Source organism: Oncorhynchus nerka, linkage group LG14 (assembly GCF_034236695.1).
Source record: "Oncorhynchus nerka isolate Pitt River linkage group LG14, Oner_Uvic_2.0, whole genome shotgun sequence".
In the NCBI taxonomy this organism is placed as follows: Eukaryota; Metazoa; Chordata; class Actinopteri; order Salmoniformes; family Salmonidae; genus Oncorhynchus; species Oncorhynchus nerka.
The window spans coordinates 50401421-50421532 of NC_088409.1; the positions used below are offsets into that span (position 1 = coordinate 50401421).

Sequence of the window (20112 nt, forward strand, 5' to 3'; positions counted from 1 at the left end):
TGATAAACAAGATTTTCTGTTTTCTTTGGCCTGAATGCCAAGTGTCACATCTGGAGGAAACCTGGCGCCATTCATACGGTGAAGTATGGTGGTGGCAGCATCATGCTGTGGGGATGTTTTTTCAGCGGCAGGGACTGGGAGACTAGTCAGGATCGAGGGAAAGATGAATGGAGCAAAGTACAGAGAGATCCTTGATCTAAACCTGCTCCAGAGTGCTCGGGACGAAGGTTCAGTGGGGTCGAAGGTTCACCTTCCAACAGGACAACGACCCTAAGCACACAGCAAAGACAACGCAGGAGTGGCTTCGGGACAAGTCTCTGAATGTCCTGATGTGGCCCAGCCAGAGCCCGGACTAGAGCCCGATCGAATATCTCTGGAGAGACCTGAAAATAGCTGTGCAGCGACGCTCCCCATCCATGCTGAGAGCTTGAAAGGATCTTCAGTGTCACACCCTGATCTGTTTCACCTGTCCTCGTTATTGTCTCCACCCCCTCCAGGCATCGCTTGTTTTCCTCAGTGTATTCATCCCTGTGATTCCTGTCTCTCTGTGCCAGTTCGTCTTGTATGTTTCCAAGTCAACCAGCGTTTTTCCCATTCTGCTGCTTCTCCTGCTTTTTGCTATTCTCCTTTTTCTAGTCTTCCCGGTTTTGACCCTTGCCTGTTTCTGGACTCTGTACCCACCTGCCTACCTATTCTGCCTGCCTTGACCACGGGCCTGTCTGTCACTCTGTACCTCCTAGACTCTGATCTGGTTTTGACATTTTTGCCTGTCCACAACCATTCTCTTGCCTACCCCTTTGGATTAATAAACATTGTAAGACTCCAAACATCTGCCTCCTGAGTCTACATTTGGGTCTCGCCTTGTGCCTTGATACAGAGAAGAATGGGAGACATTTCTCAAATACAAGTGTGCCAAGCTTGTAGCATCATACCCAAGAAGAATTGAGGCTGTAATCGCTGCCAAAGGTGCTTCAACAAAGTACTGAGTAAAGGGTCTGAATACTTATGTAAATGTCATATCTCAGTTTTTTGCAACAACATAAAATTCTAAACCTGTTTTTGTTTGGTCATTATGGGGTATTGTGTGTAGATTGATGAGGAAAAAAAATATTAATTCATTTTAGAATAAGCCTGTAACAAAATGTGGGAAAAGTCAAGGAGTCTGAATGCTTTCCCAAATGTGCTGTATGTCACTACTTTTACATGCACATGTACAGTGAGCTCCAAAAGTATTGGGACAGTGACACGTTTTGTTGTTTTGGCTCGGTACTCCATCACTTTGGATTTGAAATGATACAATGACTGAGGTTAAAGTGAAGACTGTCAGCTTTAATTTGAGGGTATTTTCATCCATATTGGGTGAACTGTTTAGTAATTATGCACTTTGTGTACATAATCCCCCCCCCCCATTTTAGGGGACCAAAAGTATTGGGACAAATTCACTATTAAAAAGTTAAGTATTTGGTCCCATACTCATAGCACGCAAGGATTACCTCAAGCTTGTGTGAATCTATACATTTGTTGGATGCATTTGCTGTTAGTTTTGGTTGTGTTTCATATTATTTTATGCCCAATAGAAATGAATGGTAAATAATGTATTGTGTCATTTTGGAGTCACTTTTTTAGTAAATAAGAATAGAATATGTTTTCTAAACACTTCTACATTAACGTGGATGCTAGTATGATTACTGATAATCGTGAATAATGATGAGTGACAAAGTTAGACGCATAAATATCATATCCCCAAGACCTGCTAACCTATCGCCATTACAATAACAGGGGAGTTTAGCAATTTTTTTTGGGGGGGGGGGGGGGGGGTCATGATATTTGTGTGTTTGCACTTTAACCTCATAGTCGTTGGATCATTTCAAATCCAAAGTGCTGGAGTACAGAGCTAAAACAACAACAAAAAATATCACTGTCCCAATACCTTTTCTGGAGCTCACTGTAAATTGATCACTCAAATCTCTCACACCACGCATGCACATTCCACATCCCATATCTCCACCTGAAGCAACATGGCTACAACCAAGGTCATCCCTAATGAATATCACCATTGAGAGAAAAAAAAGTAAGGAGGTGAGCAAATTCCCCTGCTCATGAGTAAGACACTGTTCTAAACTTTGGACGTCTAAAGTATAAAGCCTCCTTGATTGAGATTGTAACTTGTGTACAGTAATCATAACTTCTGACGTTTCACAGGAAAAGCAGCTAAGAGTTTCAGCCCACAGAAATGGGCGGCCTAGAAACAGGATGTCTTTGGTCCTCTGCTGCTGAGCCATTTAAGGGCCCTGACTTTGTTGTTTCAATGATTTCTCACACAGAAGCCTCATTATGCTGCATACAGAACATGCTTTGGCTGTGTCCTACTGAGCAAGGCACTGAAATCGCTCTCGCCATCAAAGTGGTTTGGTGCAATCAGCCCTGTTACAGTGAAGAAATGTCCTCCCCCATCATCTCTGGTCCCAGTGCCAACATACACAGTGCAGTTGAACAGTTCAAGCGTGAAAAGAGGCAACACGAACCCAACATGATCTCGGTGCATGCTACACACAAACCCCCCAAATCCAATGCAGCATTTTTGCAGTATATACAAAACCTCATGTCTTATCAAGCCAATAAGATTCACACACAACAAGGTACACACACACACACACACACACACACACACACACACTAGTTTAGTCAAATACTGTAACTTCCGTATATTGTTATTCTACAGTCAAGCCTTATCACACCCTCAAGGACTGTGCAAACAACAATCCATGAATCAATTTATACACGCTGAGACAAACAAGCTGACGTGGGACATCTAGTCAGGCTGACAGGCCTCTTGTTTATAGTGAAGACTTGGACAGAGGAGGTGTTTTCTTTAGAGATTAGTGCAGCCAGCCAGCACTCGAGACAGTTGAAGGGAGAAGAGGGGAGTCGGTGGATTAAGTTATTTGATGAGAGGGGCCTCCCGGGTGGCGCAGTGGTCTAAGGCACTGCATCGCATCTGGGTTTCGAGCCCAGGCTCTGTCGCAGCCGGTCGCGACAATTGGCCCAGCGTTGTCCAGCAGGGATATCCTTGTTTCATCGCGCACTAGCGACTCCTGTGTCGGGCCGGGCGCAGTGCGCGCTAACCAGGTCACCAGGTGTACGGTGTTTCCTCCGACACATTGGTGCGGCTGGCTTCCAGGTTGGATGTGCATTGTGTCAAGAAGCAGTGCGGCTAGGTTGGGTTGTGTTTCGGAGGACGCATGGCTCTCAATCTTCGCCTCTCCCGAGTCCGTGCGGGAGTTGCAGCGATGAGACAATACCATAACTACTACCAATTGGATACCATGAAATTGGGGAGAAAAAAGGGGTAAAAAAAAGGGCTACAAAATAAAATAAAAGTTATTTGATGAGCTCAGAAGTTGTGCATAGTTGCTCCCTGAAGCCCGGACATTATTTACACGCTTAGTGAGAGTATCCAACTCAATAACAAGCAGCCCTGTTACACACATTTTATATTTACATTTGAGTAAATTAAGCAGACGAGTGTGTGCACACACACTCACATATACAGTACATGAACACACTCACACATGCACTCACACTCAAAAAAACACACAGACACACACACATTAACATACCTATTCCTTGAGGTCAAAAAGGTTATACAAACACCACCCCACTATGTAAATCAATGTCCTTTGCCCTGTAGAAGAAAGGTTTTTTTGTTGAAGCAAACACACACACACGCACACACACACACACACACACACACACACAAACACGCACACGTACACACACACACACAAACTGCTAAAAGAAAGAAACCAGTTGATAAACCTGTTCAAATAGTTCATTAAATCAAAGGAAATGTTGAACCAGACCTTAAATCAAACTAGCCTTTATATGATCAGACTCCTCTTTGCTCTATACCTACATTGCAACCCTACTCATTGCAAGAAAGCAAGAAAGTAACTCTGCAGTTTCAAGATTTCTTATAGTTATGTTATTCTTAGTTTCAACATCCCTCAAATATCCCTGGGCTCAAACACTGGGTCATTAATTCCCATGATCAGTGAAAGGCCCCATTGAATAGGAGGCTGGTGGTGTTAAGTGGGCCCATAGGCCACACAGGGCCAGTTGTATGATATCTTAGCCAGAGCCAAAGTGCTGGTGGTAAGAGCTGCATGGCTACAGATCCGGAAGGGCACTGTCCCACAGGACACTCTCAAAAACATCCACCCATTTCCTCCATAGGGAGGCTCTCAACCTACCAAACCGAGAAGTACCGTTGTGTGTGTTCGGATCTGGAAGCAAACAACAATTAGGTTTTAATACACACACCCAGAGGGAAGAAATGTGTTTCTTATTCTGGCATCGATCAGAATTTTGGGGTAAAAGTTCAGATTGCTGGAAGTACATTATAGATCTCAGGTATTTTTAGGGATGGATGGCTTTAACTAAGAGAAGGAAGTTATGTTACGTAGTATGTGCGTATCTGTGGGCCCATTCCAGGATACTGAACAGGTGTAGTACATGGAGCTAGGCATATGAGGAAGAATACACACACATAAACTGACATTACTATATGTCCTACAGCTGTGGTCAATGAGGGGGGGGGGGTGCTACACCTTAGAGGACTAAAGCGGTTAACACACCTGAGAGAGTTAGTCTATAGCTATTGTTCATCCTACTCCCTGACCTTGGGAATTTTCACTGAACTTTTGAAGCCCTTTTGACATTCAACACCATACCCCAACAGCCATATTTCCCCTATCCAAATCTCTCCAACAGGTCCAGACACACCCACAGCCCACTCAGCCCTCATCCTACACCCAAAACCACCAGAGCTGTTTTCATATTTCTCCTCCTTTCTACCTTTCTCACTCACACCAGTGAACTTCACAATGTGGATGTCAGCCTGTTAAAACGGACCAAAGTAATTTCCGCCAGGGGATCTGGCGGATCTGAAACCGAGCCATTCCATGCATTTCTGGTGGTCTTTTTTTTTTCATGCTATGAACTCTTACTGTATGCATTGTTTGCATTGGCAGGTGTAAAATCCAGGCCTGGTAGGTTTCCTCATTCCTGACAGTCTGGCTGTAATCATACATAATAAGCATGTCTGTGAATAAATCCTTTAGCATCAGCCCCAGCTATGGAAGTGTGACCAGATGTTGCTGTTGTGATACAGTGTGTGGAGGAAGTGCGGTAATCCTGTTTGAGCAGACATTCTGATCCTCTGTAATTTCACTTGTCTCGGTTCATCCTTCCCCTCCCTCTCCTGTTAGTAGTGCCCTAAAGGGTTAAACACATGTATGTGAATGGAGTTCATATTTTTCACTCAAATACAGGCTACGTATGGCAAGTGTATTTAAATCAGAGAGTCTGTCATTATAACGTCATGATGGGACAAACAGACCGTTATCAAAAACCTGACAACTTAAGTTTCAACTACTTTTTTGTTATTACAGGAAATGCTCTGTCAACAAAGGCTTAAGGTGTGGATAAATCTAAACCAGGATTGTGGCCATTAGATAAGCATTATTCACAGGTAATTATATGGAAAGCTTGAACCTGTTTCGAGACAGATACACAGTATTTACCTCTCAATTCAACTCAGTTTTCCTGGAAAATACTGAAAAAAAATTAAAGTTATTGATAGGTGAATGTACTAGCTTTTACAAGGGTATTTACCCAGGTATGAGGCCTGTGCAGTGTAATGTAGAGTGAGTGACCATGTCATGTACAGTATGTTATTCGACCAGGAACATCCATTTACCCGAAGATCACAAGGTCAGAGAGCCTGATAAAATATTGATGCTTATGTAACAGTATAACTTTAGACCGTCCCCTCGCCCATACCCAGGCGCGAACCAGGGACCCTCTGCACACATCAATTACAGTCACCCTCGAAGCATCGTTACCCATCACTCCACAAAAGCCGCGGCCCTTGCAGAGCAAGGGGAACTACTACTTCAAGGTCTCAGAGCAAGTGACGTCACCGATTGAAACGCTATTTAGCGCGCACCGCTAACTCAGCTAGCTGTTTCACATCCGTTACACTCACCCCCCTTTTGACCTTCCTCCTTTTCCGCAGCAACCAGTGATCCGGGTCAACAGCATCAATGTAACAGTATAACACGTTAGACCGTCCCCTCGCCTATACCCGGGCACGAACCAGGGACTCTCTGCACACATCAACAACAGTCAACCTCGAAGCATCGTTACCCATTCTCCACAAAAGCCGTGGCCCTTGCAGAGCAAGGGGAACTACTACTTCAAGGTCTCAGAGCAAGTGACCTCACCGATTGAAGCGCTATTTAGCGCGCACCGCTAACTAAGCTAGCCGTTTCACATCCGTTACACTTAAAAGGTGACCTTTGGCCTTAGCTTGGTTGTTGTTTTTTGTTTCTTTTTATATCGGTACACACCAACCCAGCCTCTGCCCGGCCCCATGCCCCAAAGACCTATGCTGTACATGCACCACCCCTCTAAAACTCCAAGTCTTCCTCTATTTTTTTAGCTCCCTCTATCTCTCTTTCTTCAAACCACACACAACAAGGGATCCCTGCCACCAGTGCTTTATCACCAGATGTGTACAACTTCCTGTAGGTCATATCCAGCACTGTGATCAGCTCCTCCTGTAGGACTGAAAACCCACAGGATGGTAGATCTCCAGGAAGAGTGTTGGGCAGTCCTGGTCTATGACTTGGGTGACCGAAGTCTTCGAAAAATGTTTGGGCCTTCCTCTGACACCGCCTAGTATATAGGTCCTGGATGGCAGGAAGCTTGGCCCCAGTGATGTACTGGGATGTACGCACTACCATCTGTAGCGCCTTACGGTCGGAGGCCGAGCAGTTGCCATACCAGGCGGTGAAGCAACCGGTCAGGATGCTCCCGATGGTGCAGCTGTAGAACTTATTGAGGATCTGGGGACCCATGACTGTGATAATGTTGCGTTTAGGAGGTTGGTGAAGGAGTCAGTCGCAGGAGAGCAGAGATGTTTGAGAAGCGTACTTTAATTGGCAAGTCCACCAACACAGGTATGGCACAATCAAAAAAGTACAATGCCCTCAACAACAGAGAACCCGTACAAATACACAGAGGAACAAACAAAGTTCCGACAATAACACTCTTATGAATCCGTGAAAACAAAGAATGGCATAACCTCACCGAGCACATCACAATGAAAGAATAATCCCACACAAACCTAGGCAGGCAACAGGGTAAATATATACACACAGAAATGAACACAAATGAAACCAAGTGTGAAAAAGAACCAAAGATAAAACAAACAGAAAAGGAAAAAGGGATCAGTGATGGCTAGTAGACCAGCGACCCCGACCACCGAGTGCCGCCCGAACAGGGAGAGGAACTACCTTCGGTAGAAGTCGTGACAATGACAAATCTTTTCAGTCTCTTGAGGGGGAAAAGGCATTGTCGTGCCCTCTTCACGACTTTCTTGGTGTGTTTGGCTCCATGATAGTTTGTTGGTGATGTGGACACCAAGGAACCCTGTCGATGTGAATGGGGGCGTGTTCGGCCCTCCTCTTCCAGTAGGCAGGCAGCAGAGCTCTGTAGCGCTGACTCAGGGCCAAGGAGGACAAACTGCCAGCCAGGCCTGCAGTCAGTCAGAGTGAATCAGCAGCAGACTCTACCTGACTGTTTGATCTGTGAGTCAGCACAAAGTTAAGTGCCAGCCAGCCGCACTGTTGTTCAGCTGGCCTTCAATTACTCTAGCTGACCTCTCTCCCACTTCTCTCTCTCACTCTGTCAGTATGTCTCTGTGTCTCTCCATGTCTTCATACACACAAGCATGCACCAGCACGGATCAAGGTCCAGATAGAACAGCTTCACCTGCACATCCACAGCCCACATAATTTTTCCTTATCTCAATTTTATGGACAGCAATATGTTACAGTTGAACAGGCACAAGCAAGTAGAAACAGAAGGACGACAGCCTGTCATCATTGCAGAGACAATATGATTGCTGACACAAAGGACTTTCATTCTTGCACATTTTGAACCTCTCTTGATGTCTTCTTAAATGTGATTGTAAAACTAATGGACTAATAGGGGAGAGTAAAGACTTGTGAACATAAAGCACTATGAACATAAAGAGATGTACAGTATGGAATAGGGCTATGCTATTAAATCAGATGATAAAGCTATGAAATGATTTAGGAACATGTAATGGCAATTAACACCACATGTAGCCTATGTGCCACATTGCCTAATCCTGTATAACACTGTGAATGCAGTTTTTAGTTTAACCTTGGTTTCTTACCAGGGTTAGGGTTAATTCCATTTCAATTCTAGTCAATTCAGGAAGTAAAAAAAAAAAGAAACAGGGTTGGTATGAATTCCATTTAAATTCCAGTATTTCCTAAATTGACTGGAATTGTCACGCCTGCTCCCGCTCCCCCTCTCTGGTGCTCGAGGGCGCCAGGCTGCCCTTCATTACGCACAACTGTCACCATCATTATACGCATCAGTGTTCATTGGACTCACCTGGACTCCTTCACGTTGTTGATTGCCCCCCCTGTATATGTCTGTTCCTCAGTTGGCGAGTATACTACTCGCCAATGTCCAGTCTCTTGACAACAAGGTAGATGAAATTCAAGCAAGGGTTGCCTTCCAGAGAGACATAAAAGATTGTAAAATTATCTGTTTCACAGAAACATGGCTCTCTATGTTGTCGTAATCGGTTCAGCCACCGGGCTTCTCCATACATCGTGCCGACAGAGATAAACACCTCTCTGGGAAGAGGAAGGGCTGAGGTGTACGCTTCATGATTAATTACTCATGGTGTAATCATAACAACATACAGGAGTTCAAGTCTTTCTGCTCACCTGACCTAGAATTCCTAACAATCAAATTCCGGCCATATTACCTACCAAGAGAACTCTATTCAGTTATCATCACAGCTGTGTACATTCACCTTCAAGCAGACACCAAGACGGCCCTCACGGAACTTCACTGGACTCTATTCCATCTGGAAACCATATATCTTGAGGCTGCATTTATTTTAGCTGGGGATTTTAACAAAGCAAATTTGAGAACAAGGCTACCTAAATTATATCAGCATATTGATTGCACTACGCACGGGGAAATACACTCGATCACTGCTACTCTAACTTCCTCAAAGCATACAAAGTCCTCCCCCGCCCTCCCTTCGGCAAATCCGACCACGACGCCATCTTGCTCCTACCGTCTTATAGGCAGAAACTCAAACAGGATGTACCAGTGACTAGAACCAATCAACGCTGGTCTGACAAATCGGAATCCTTGCTTTCAAGATTGTTTTGATCTAGCGGACTGGCATATGTTCCGGTCAGCATCCGATAACAACATCAATCTATATGCTGACTTGGTGAAGGAGTTTATAAAGAAGTGCATTGGAGATGTTTTACCCACTGTGACTATTAAAACCTACCCTAACCAGAAACAGTGGTTTCTGAAAGCGCATTTAACCATGGAAAGAGGTCTGGGAATATGGCTGAAAATAAACAGTGTTTCATGCTCCCACTCCCCCTATCTGGTGGTCGAGGGTGCCAGGCTGCCCTTCATTACGCACACCTGTCACCATCATTACACTCATCAGCACTCATTGGACGTACCTGGACTCCTGCACGTTGTTGATTGCCCCCTCTATATCTGTCTGTTCCTCAGATTTGTTCACCGTGTCAGCATTATTGTCATAATGTTGTTTTGTTCCCCTGTCCAGACGCTGTTCTTGTTTTGTTTGATATCCATTTTCCATTAAATGTTTACTCCCTGTACTTGCTTCTTGTCTCCAGGTCTTTACAGGGCTTTAACTGGAATTAACCCTAACCCTGGTAAGAAACCAAGGTAAAAACATCTCTAAATTGCATTTAAAGTGTACATACAGTACCATTCAAAATTTGGACACACCTACTCATTCAAGGGTTTTTCTTTATTTTTACTATTTTCTACATTGTAGAATATAATGTACACAACACTATGAAATAACACATGGAATCATGTAGTAACCAAAAAAGTGTTAAACAAATAAAAATATATTTTGAGATTCTTCAAAGTAGCTACCCATTGCTTTGATGACAGCTTTGCACACTCTTGGCATTCTCTCAACCAGCTCCATGAGGTAGTCACCTGGAATGCATTTCAATTAACAGGTGTGCCTTGTTAAAAGTTAACTTATGGAATTTCTTTCCTTCTTAAGGGGTTTGAGCCAATCAGTTGTGTTATGAAAAGACAGGGGTGATAAACAGAAGATAACCCTATTTGGTAAAAGACAAAGTCCATATTATGGCAAGAACAGATCAAAAAACAAGAGAAACGACAGTCCATCATTACTTTAAGACATGAAGGTCAGTCAATGCGGACAATTTCAAGACCTTTACAGTATTGTCATGTGCAGTTGCAAAAACCATCAAGCGCTATGACGAAACTGGCTCTCATGAGGACCGCGACAGGAAAGGAAGACCCAGAGTTACCTCAGCTGCAGAGGATAAGTTCATTAGAGTTACCAGCCTCAGAAATTAAAGCCCAAATAATTGCTTCACAGAGTTCAAGTAACAGACACATCTCAACATCAAATGTTCAAAGGAGACTGCGTGAATCAGGCCTTCATGGTCGAATTGCTGCAAAGAAACCACTACTAAAAGGACACCAATAAGAAGAAGAGACTTTCTTGAGCCAAGAAACACAAGCAATAGACATTAGATCGGTGGAGCTTTGTCCTTTTGACTGGTGCTGTATATATATGAATATAAATGTTTGAACAGTAGTGTGTATATATGTATATATATATACACACTACTGTTCAAACGTTTGGGGTCACTTAGAAATGTTCTTGTTTTTGAAAAGCAAATTTTCCAAGTTTCTTGGCAATTTCTCGCCTTCATTTCAAAGAACAATAATAGACTGACGAGTTTCAGAGGAAAGGCCTTTGTTTCTGGCCATTTTGAGCCCGTAATCGAACCCACAAATGCTGATGCTCCAGATACTCAACTAGTCCAAAGAAGGCCAGTGTGATTGCTTCTTTAATCAGCACAACAGTTTTCAGCTATGCTAACATAATTGCAAAAGGGTTTTCAAATGATCAATTAGCCTTTTAAAATTATAAACTTGGATTAGCTAACACAATGTGCCATTGGAACACAGGAGTGATGGTTGCTGATAATGGGCCTCTGTTCGCCTATGCAGATATTCCATTTCTTTTTTAAAATCAGCCATTTCCAGCTACAATAGTAATTTACAACATCTACACTGTATTTCTGATCAATTTGATGTTATTGTAATGGACCAACACTTTTTCTTTAAAAAATCAAGGACATTTCTAAGTGACCAAACTTTTGAACGGTAGTCTATATATTTTTAAAATATATTTTCCTTCATTATTTTCCCCTAACCCTATTACTCCTCCCTAATTGGAGGAAACTAATGGACAATAACACACTAACACTTATTTTCCACCATAATTTGCAAATAAATTAATTAAAAATCCTACAATGTGATTTTCTGGATTTTTTCCCCTCATTTTGTCTGTCATAGTTGAAGTGTACCTATGATGAAAATTACAGGCCTCTCATATTTTTAAGTGGGAGAACTTGCACAATTTCTGGCTGACTAAATACTTTTTTGCCCCACTGTAAGTGCTCCTACTGTAAGGTATAAAAGCCAATATTCACTCAAATTAAATTACTAATAACATAGCCCCTAGCTCTTTTCTGGATGGAATAGAACATGAATTAATCATAAATTATCACATGCATTTGAAATGTATTAAATACAAGTAAATAGTTGCATTAAGGTATGAAGGAGTCTTATCCTAGCAATAAAATACTATTGTTGTTAATGAATGTAGACTAACTTCATTCCTCACGGTAGGTAGCCTGATCCGTTGCGCTCGTGCTCATCGTTCTGTGTTGTCACTGGGAGAGCATTCACCGGCGCATCCACTTGTTGACCTGTGTTCACAACAGAGTTCAGGGTTACTGTACGCTATTTAAAGAGGGAGGCAACATGGCACACGGTTTAGTCAAACGGGAATCAGTCGAGAGTGAGATGCATAAACCCGAAGACCAAAGTAAGATCTTTGTTTATACGAAGAAGAGGGGGTATGACGTTATACGTAACCCCTACCTGAACAAGGTAACCAAAACAAGTGCTTTTTGTGTTTACTTTGTACGTTTATTTTCTAAACGAAGTGTTCGCTTTAGCCTACATGTTTAGGAGTATCAGCTTCAGAGCAGGCTATATTTAGATTTAAAGGAGCACAATGCCCCTCGAAGCGGTTTATATGGAGTTGTTCCCCTCTCGCCTTTGCGTTTTTTTTCTAGTAGCTCCTAGATACAAGAAATGACGCGAAAGCCCATCCTCCCCGCGTAATACCCATTACACAAGTTCAGCTTTTCAAATATTAAATGACAGCCAGCCCAGTGTGGATGATTGAGACCTGTGCATTTAAGATTAACGAGCTAACAATATATTTTCATTTGGCGAGAGGAAGAACTAAATTCGAAAAACTCTTCCAGTTTTTGTCACAGGCTGCCACTTTAGGAATATGTTTTCAAAATAGCTCAGGGAGTCTGTCACAACGGTTAACGAAATTAGCCAAAATATCAGGAAATAGCTTTGCTAGGCTGCAAAGCATAGTCATTGTGTCAGAGTTTGATTGTGGTAACCGAAGGAGTTTTCTAGTGTTTTTCTTGGTCGAACGAGCCACGCCTCCCCTACAGATTTGCGGTCACGGGCTAGTGAGGCTACATGTTGTTCGTCAACGTGTGGGAGAGTGACAGCTTACTATCACTGTCCATGGTTCTGATCAGGTCATCACGATGAGTGCAAATTGTGGGTAATCTGTTAACAGAAAAAACTAAACTGTTTAATTAGACATTTGTAGTGTACTAAAGTCAGAAAAACGAATTGCATGTTGAACTCTCCATTATTGTTGTATTGCCGTTGTCCATTAATTGGGACCGATTGGGGCAACCTGCTCTCAGAGCATTTCATAATATTCTGTGGGTAAACCCGAGACACTCCATTTATTATATGTTACATTTCGTATGGTATATATTAATTTGTGTATGTCCATAACCCATTTCATATGATATCTTATGAATTACAATTTGTATTATATATTACACATTTGCAAAACTTACAAATTTTAGCTGGCTAACGTTAGCTAGGCTAGGGGTTAGAGCGTTGGTCTAGTAACCGGAAGGTTGCGAGTTCAGACCCCCGAGCTGACAAGGTACAAATCTGTCTTTCTGCCCCTGAACAGGCAGTTAACCCACTGTTCCTAGGCTGTCATTGAAAATAAGAATTTGTTCTTAACTGACTTGCCTAGTTAAATAAAGGTAAAATAAAAAAAATGTTAGCTCAAAGGGTTAGCTCAAAGGGCTAAGGTTAGGGGAAGGGTTTAACGCAATTGGACAGTGAATTTGACAGGTTGATTGGTCAGACAAACACAGTGAATTTGATTCTGGAATGGCATTGAATGTTGAAATTCCAGAAGGAATGGCTAGGATATTTGATTTGAGTTGCACAACTTCTCAAGCATGCTTCACTAGGTGCAAACCACAAAGACACGTCTCAGCACAACAATATTTTATTTGGGTGGCCATATTGGATTTGGTTACATGAACTAGGATATGAGTTATAGACCTAGAGACCCTGGCTGGTCTATCCATTATTTCTATGCTCATCCCTCTCTGTGTCTGAGTTTTTCATGTTACTTCTATGTCTCATGTCGTAATGAGCTAGCTAGAGCATGTGTTATTGCTTTGTTTTGGAGAAGACTGGGGGTTTAATGAGATTAATTAAGAGAAACTGCTTTCAAACTGCTTTAAATTATAGGAGTCATTGGAGATTGAGTGCAGCAACCTATTTATTTAACTCCTTCTATAGTAAACGTGCTTCATCTGGAAAACGTTAAGTTAGGCCTAATACACCAAAAGACTGAGGACCAAAGTACAGGCTTAATAGTCAGTGTGAGTAAAAAAATATACCAGGTCTATGTGCATCAGTCAAACAAGGGGCAAAGAAGGCTACAATGGGTTTCTCTCTTTGTCAATTGATAATAACCGAGATTGTCCTTTACAAGAGATAGGCTATTCTTTTAAAGAACGTTTCTTTTTCTATAAGTAGGGCTAAACCACAATTATTTTTGACTGCAGTCAATGAAGTATAAGCTCTAAGTTGCAAAGTCACTGAGATTGCCTTCTTGAATGCTCCAGCTTTGGTTTGGTATGATCTACCTGATACCCTCATAAGTCAAGTCGAAACTGACGTTGGCACACACTTAAACACACAAGTGCACAGGTAGGACTGATCAGAGGAGAAAAAAGGCTTTTTATGCAGCGGGGAGAACCATTCACTCTCAACCTTGTCCATGAACCAGCAGGAGGAAATTAGAGGAGAAAGTAGGAAATGCCTGCTAAAGCATGTTCTGCTTCGCAAACAACAGGCAGCCTTCTGTGGGCCCAGCAGTGGGACATTGTTGCCCTCTCCTGGGTTCAGCACACCCTGGGGATATGTGTTTGCCTCCCTCACCTGATCCACTTCAGCCTCCGACAGGGGCCCGTGAGAAGGACAACACACTAATTGATGCTGAGGGACGGAGGTTGCTAAAAGCGGTGTGTCCTCACATCTGCAAGAGTCTATTTTGTTTTCATCCCCCCTCTACTCACTCTCCATTCACCTTGTACCCCCTACTTTCTCGCTCAACACTCACTCCGCCCCTTTGAAAAGGTGGAACAGGATATTATAGGTGTGTTTTCTGTGTGCACACCACGCAATAAAGAACTAAAGTGGGGAGCGAGGCAAAGAAAGGGGTCTCTGTGGGGAGGAAGAGAGAGCTGGCCGGACTCCACAGACGTCCTCTGTCTCTCTGGGTTGATCAGGTATTAATGAGCAGCCTGTGTGAATCCCAGGCTCCCAGGCCACACTGCAGCCCTTTGATGCTTTCTGGACTGCCACGAAACGCTGGCATGAAGAACAACAAGGAGTGAAACACTCTCGCTGAGCGCCCTATCAGGGATTGTGTTTCACCTCAAACACCGAGGTAGTGGAGTGCAGGTGATCCAACAGATGCCCACTCAGTCGGTCTTTGTGTGCTAACTAGGCAAACCCTGTGCTGAGTTTGGTCACGGTATGGATGGACACTTTGCCTTTAGCATTCATTAGAGGGTCAGGGTGGCTTCAATGAAGACCTAGAACTGGGACAGTCCTCTAACATCTCTGGATGTTAAGGAAGATGGCTCTCCTCAGAAGACCCCTATGATGCACAGAAGATTTTCAGCTGTTCATCATGGATTGGTATTCAATTTCACCAAAATAGTGTGGAATGGTGCAGAGTTCAATCTGGCATCAACTTTCAACTCCAGAAAATGGAGATGCCTTGATTAAGCAGTAATAAGCAGTTTATTAAGGTTTAAATAGCTGGTGTTATGTAACATTTCAGGCCAAAATCAAACTGTGGTGAAGATTCAGAATAGCAATTGGATGCCCCATTTGTAACCACAGGCTCCCCATTTGTAACCACAGGCTCCCCATTTGTAACCACAGGCTCCACATTTGTATTTATGGATCCCCATTAGCTGCTGCCAAGGCAGCAGATACTCTTCCTGGGGTCCAGCAAAATGAAGACAGTTTATACAATTTTAAAAACAAAAAACTGTGTGCCTCTCATAGTCTGTTCTGGACTTGGGGACTGTGAAGAGACCTCTTGTGACATGTCTTGTGGGGTATGTATAGGTGTCTGAGCTGTGTGCCAGTAGTTTAGACAGACAGCTCGGTGCATTCAACATGATATTACCTCTCTTAAATACAGGTAGTGATGAAGTAAATCTCTCCTCCACTTTGAGCCAGGAGAGATTGACATGCATATTATTAATATTAGCTCTCTGTGTACATCCAAGGGCCAGCCATGCTATCTTGTTCTGAGCCAATTGCAATTTTCCTAAGTTCTTTTTTGTGTCACCTGACCACACGACTGAACAGTCGGACCGAGCATGCCCCCATTCTCATCGATGTGGCTGTAGTGGAACAGGTTAAGAGCTTCAAGTTCGTTGGTGTCCACATCACCAACAAACTATCATGGGCCAAACACACTAAGACAGTTGTGAAGAGGGCATGACAAAGCCTATTGCCCTTCAGGATACTGAAAAGATTTGGCATGGGTCCTCAGATCCTCAAAAGGTTCTACAGCTGCACCATCGAGAGCATCCTGACTGGTTGCATCACTGTCTGGTATGGCAACTGCTCGGCCTCTGACCGCAAGGCACTACAGAGAGTAGTGCGTACGGCCCAGTACATCACTGGGGCCAAGCTTCCTACCACCCAGGACCTCTATACCAGGCGGTGTCAGAGGAAGTCCCTAAAAATGTCAAAGACTCCAGCCACCCTAGTCATAGACTATTCTCTCTGCTACCGCACAGCAAGCGGTACCGGAGCGTCAAGTCTAGCTCCAAAAGGTTTCTTTACAGCTTCTACCCCCAAGACACAAGACTCCTGAACAGCTAATCAAAGGGCTACCCAGACCCCTATTTTACGCTGCTGCTACTCTCTGTTTATAATCTATGCACTTTTACTCTACCTACGTGTACATATTACCTCAACTAACCGGTGCCCCCACACATTGACTCTGTACCGTTACCCCCTGTATATAGCCTCGCTTGTTATTTTACTGCTGCTGTTTTAATTTTTTGTTACTTTAAAAAAAAACTTTTTTTTTTACTTAACACTTATTTTTATTTTAACTTTTTAATGCATTGTTGGTTAAGGGCTTGTAAGTAAGCATTTCACTGTAAGGTCTAAACCTGTTGTATTCGGCACATGTAACAAACTACATTTGATTTGATTTAGTCAAGGTGTGACAACTAGGGCCTGTAGTACCTTCCTTTTTGATAGTGTTGTTAAAAAGGCAGAGCAGCGCTTTATTATGGACATACTTCTCCCCATCTTAGCTACCATTATATCAATATGTTTTGACCATGAAAGTTTACAATCCAGGATTACTCCAAGCAGTTTTGTCATCTCAACTTGCTCAATTTCCATATGATTTATTACAAGATTTAGTTGAGGTTTAGGGTTTAATGAAAATGAATGTTTTGTACCAAATACAATACTTTTTTAGTTTTAGAAATATTTAGGGCTAACTTATTCATTGCCACCCACTCTGAAACTAACTGCAGCTCTTTGTTAAGTGTTGCAGTCATTTCAGTTGCTGTAGTAGCTGACGTGTATAGTTTTGAGTCATCCGTATACATAGACACTCTGGCTTTACTCAGTCAGTGGCATGTCATTAGTAAAACAATTTTAAACAGCTACCCTGGGGAATTCCTTCTACCTGGATTATGTATGAGAGGCTTCCAGTAAAGAATACCATGTTCTGAACACCCATTAAAGAACACCCCTGTTCTGTTAGACAAGTAACTCTTTGTCCACATTGACATCGCAATGGCCCATCAGACAACAGACGTCCATTAATCTGTGTTCATGGTTTAGTGAAAATTCTGTGGAACAACACTGTATCTGATTGGACAACGAGGATGTGCTGGAATGCCAACTGGCTGACCCTGGGTATGGAGCTGGGTTATCATAATCCTCTGTCTTTAACAAATAGAAGTAATCATTAGCCAGCACTCTTTATGGGTTGGTTGGTTGGAAGAGCAGCCAGTGATTGAGAGGCACTGGTTTTGTGTGAATCCTACTGTTCTTCAGTCTGGGCTTTAATACTTGGACCAAGGTATGACCCAATGCTGTCCTAATTGGGAAAAGGTGCCATTGAGAGCCTGTGATAGTGTGGGGCCTAGCCCTGACTTGTTCACCTACAGAATGAGCATGTCTCTCCAAATATTTTGGAATGTTGGGAAACTTGTTATTGTCACAAGTTCACAACTCTATGTGGGGGCCCTGTGTAGCCATCGCTGATGTATATAATATGTACACTGTCTTATAAAGACATAGGCCATTCTATTATGAGTAGTACAGAAACTTGTTTTTTTTAGGGACAACTTGAGATGCAGGCGGGTGTTATCTGGCAATAAGCTTTCATGACACTGTTAAACCGATGAGTGGCTATGTGACAAAGAGTGCTCTGTTCTTGCTCTATCACAGGTCAGATGATCCTGTCAATCTCCCTCACTAGGAACTAGAACTCTTGAACTCCCAGGACGGTGTGTGTGATGTCACAGGTATCCCAGGTGTGACAGTGCGACCCCACGCCGCCAGACATTCCACTGATGTCCTGGAGTGGATCGGCCAGACGGGGAATAACTCATCCTCAGTGGCACCTGCCAAGCAGACTGATTTTACCCTGTCACACACACACACAAGATCTCAATCTGCCTGTTCATTCTGGCCTGCTGGTTCGTTGAGACTTTGTGTTTTCTCTAAGACAGTCTTTTTCAGATCTGGACAATGGAGAAGCCATTAGACTGGTCCCAGAAACATAGAGAGAGACAGTGATGGACTCATCGCCTGCCTATGAAGCATGGCACAGTCCTCCCCTCCCCACATATCTGTTGCTCTTGTCACTCCTTTGTTTACTCAGTACAGCTTTGGTTTGTTGATTGAAAGGGAAAGTCTTACAAAGTTCTGACATAAATATGGATCTAGAGATTGAGAACCAAGGGAATAACCAAAAGAACAGACCTAATGCTATTGAGATGAGGACTAGGCCTATCCCAGTGAGGCTAGTCAGTGGATTTGGAATTTGGAATGACCGATTGCCTATTGTATCATAAAGGAGGTTGTGTGAGGAAATTGTCTGATAAACAGGTTGAGGATCTGGTTTCGGCTTATCAGATTTGACACGATTCCCAAAGGACTTTGAATATGACCAAACGTCAATGACTGAAAGTCAACCTGGTCAATGGGCCTCCATATCCACTTTCTAGGAAACAGTGGAGAAAGACAATCTGGCCTGCACAAGCAGCAGTACAAGCTCGGGTCCAAGCACAACATCACTGTGAAATGGAATGCTGTCACAAGGAAAGTTATGGGATTGTTGAAGACCAGCACTCTATCCCCCTGAGCCACTGGCAATGGAGTTATGTTATGGGGTTGCAGAGTTAAAACCGTTGCTCATTGTAATGGTGAAGGTGTTTGCATAGCTCGAAGCAAAGTTCCAATGCTTCATTCTTTTTCGCCTTTGTGTTTTTTGGGAAGATTAATTCAGAGCACCGATTGTGATGTAGGTGGGCCTTTAGTGGATGGAAGATATCATAAAAGGCAGTGGATGGAAGGGACAACCATTTGTGTCTCCCTTTCATAGGTTTCATGTTAACAACACACAATGTCCATTGATGGTAAACCAATGTCATGCATCCTATTCTAACTGGAATCCCATTCACACTGGCTATCTCAAGGCTATACTCCAGCATGGTGTAGGCTTAGAGATGGCTGTCATTTAAGACATGGCCAAAGCATTTCAATTCTGACAATTGTAGAACTGGAATCAATCAGCCTACCTACTTTGATAATAAAATGACAGAAAATATGTGGAGCCAATAAGGCTGTGACTTCACAGGACTCTCTTTCACTCACTCTATAGTGAGTTCACAGTGTTGTGTTGTTATTCTGCGATAGCAGGTCAACAATGATTTACTTATTTCTGAGAACAGAACAGAAGCCAAATTGATTAGGAATTTAGACTGAGAAGAGCAATTCAGTAGCTAACAGACTTTAGCTTCTGTAACATACTTTAGACTTTGTGGCTATACAGAAATATTGCCTCTGGGGGTGCTCCTGAGCCAAAAGGTGTCCACTAAAATGGACGGACATATTGCTCAGAAGTGACCTCATGACCCTTGATGTACAGATTCTTTAAAATGGATTTAGCTGCATTCTGGGTGTGGGCTCGGTTTAGCTGTCACAAGGGAACAACATGTTGAATAGCATAGTGACTGCCACCTACAGGACAGCTGTGAGAGTTACAGAGGGGTTTCACTGCCTTCTGACAGTGCTGCCTGTTTGCATAAATACTGTCCATCAGATGTGCTATGTCAGCCCAGACTGTTTTTGGAACTAGACTAATGAGTGCTGAGTAGGGACTGGCCTGAAGTATGCAAATCTTTAGCCCAAGGCTTCACAGAGTTGCTGATTTGTTTAGAGATTTGGACTCTTGCCCGGCAATAC

The 20112-nt window shown here is 43.0% G+C and overlaps 1 protein-coding gene across 1 annotated transcript in view; it reads left to right on the top strand.

Moving 5' to 3' along the window:
* The first annotated feature begins 11891 nt into the window (after nucleotides 1-11891).
* Nucleotides 11892-20112, top strand: part of LOC115141395 (NADP-dependent malic enzyme-like) — a 123016-nt gene continuing 114795 nt past the window's right edge. The window contains exon 1 of the mRNA XM_029680207.2: nucleotides 11892-12120. Coding sequence (XP_029536067.2) covers nucleotides 11992-12120 — 129 coding nt within the window. The 5' untranslated portion in view covers nucleotides 11892-11991. The remainder of the gene's footprint in view (nucleotides 12121-20112) is intronic.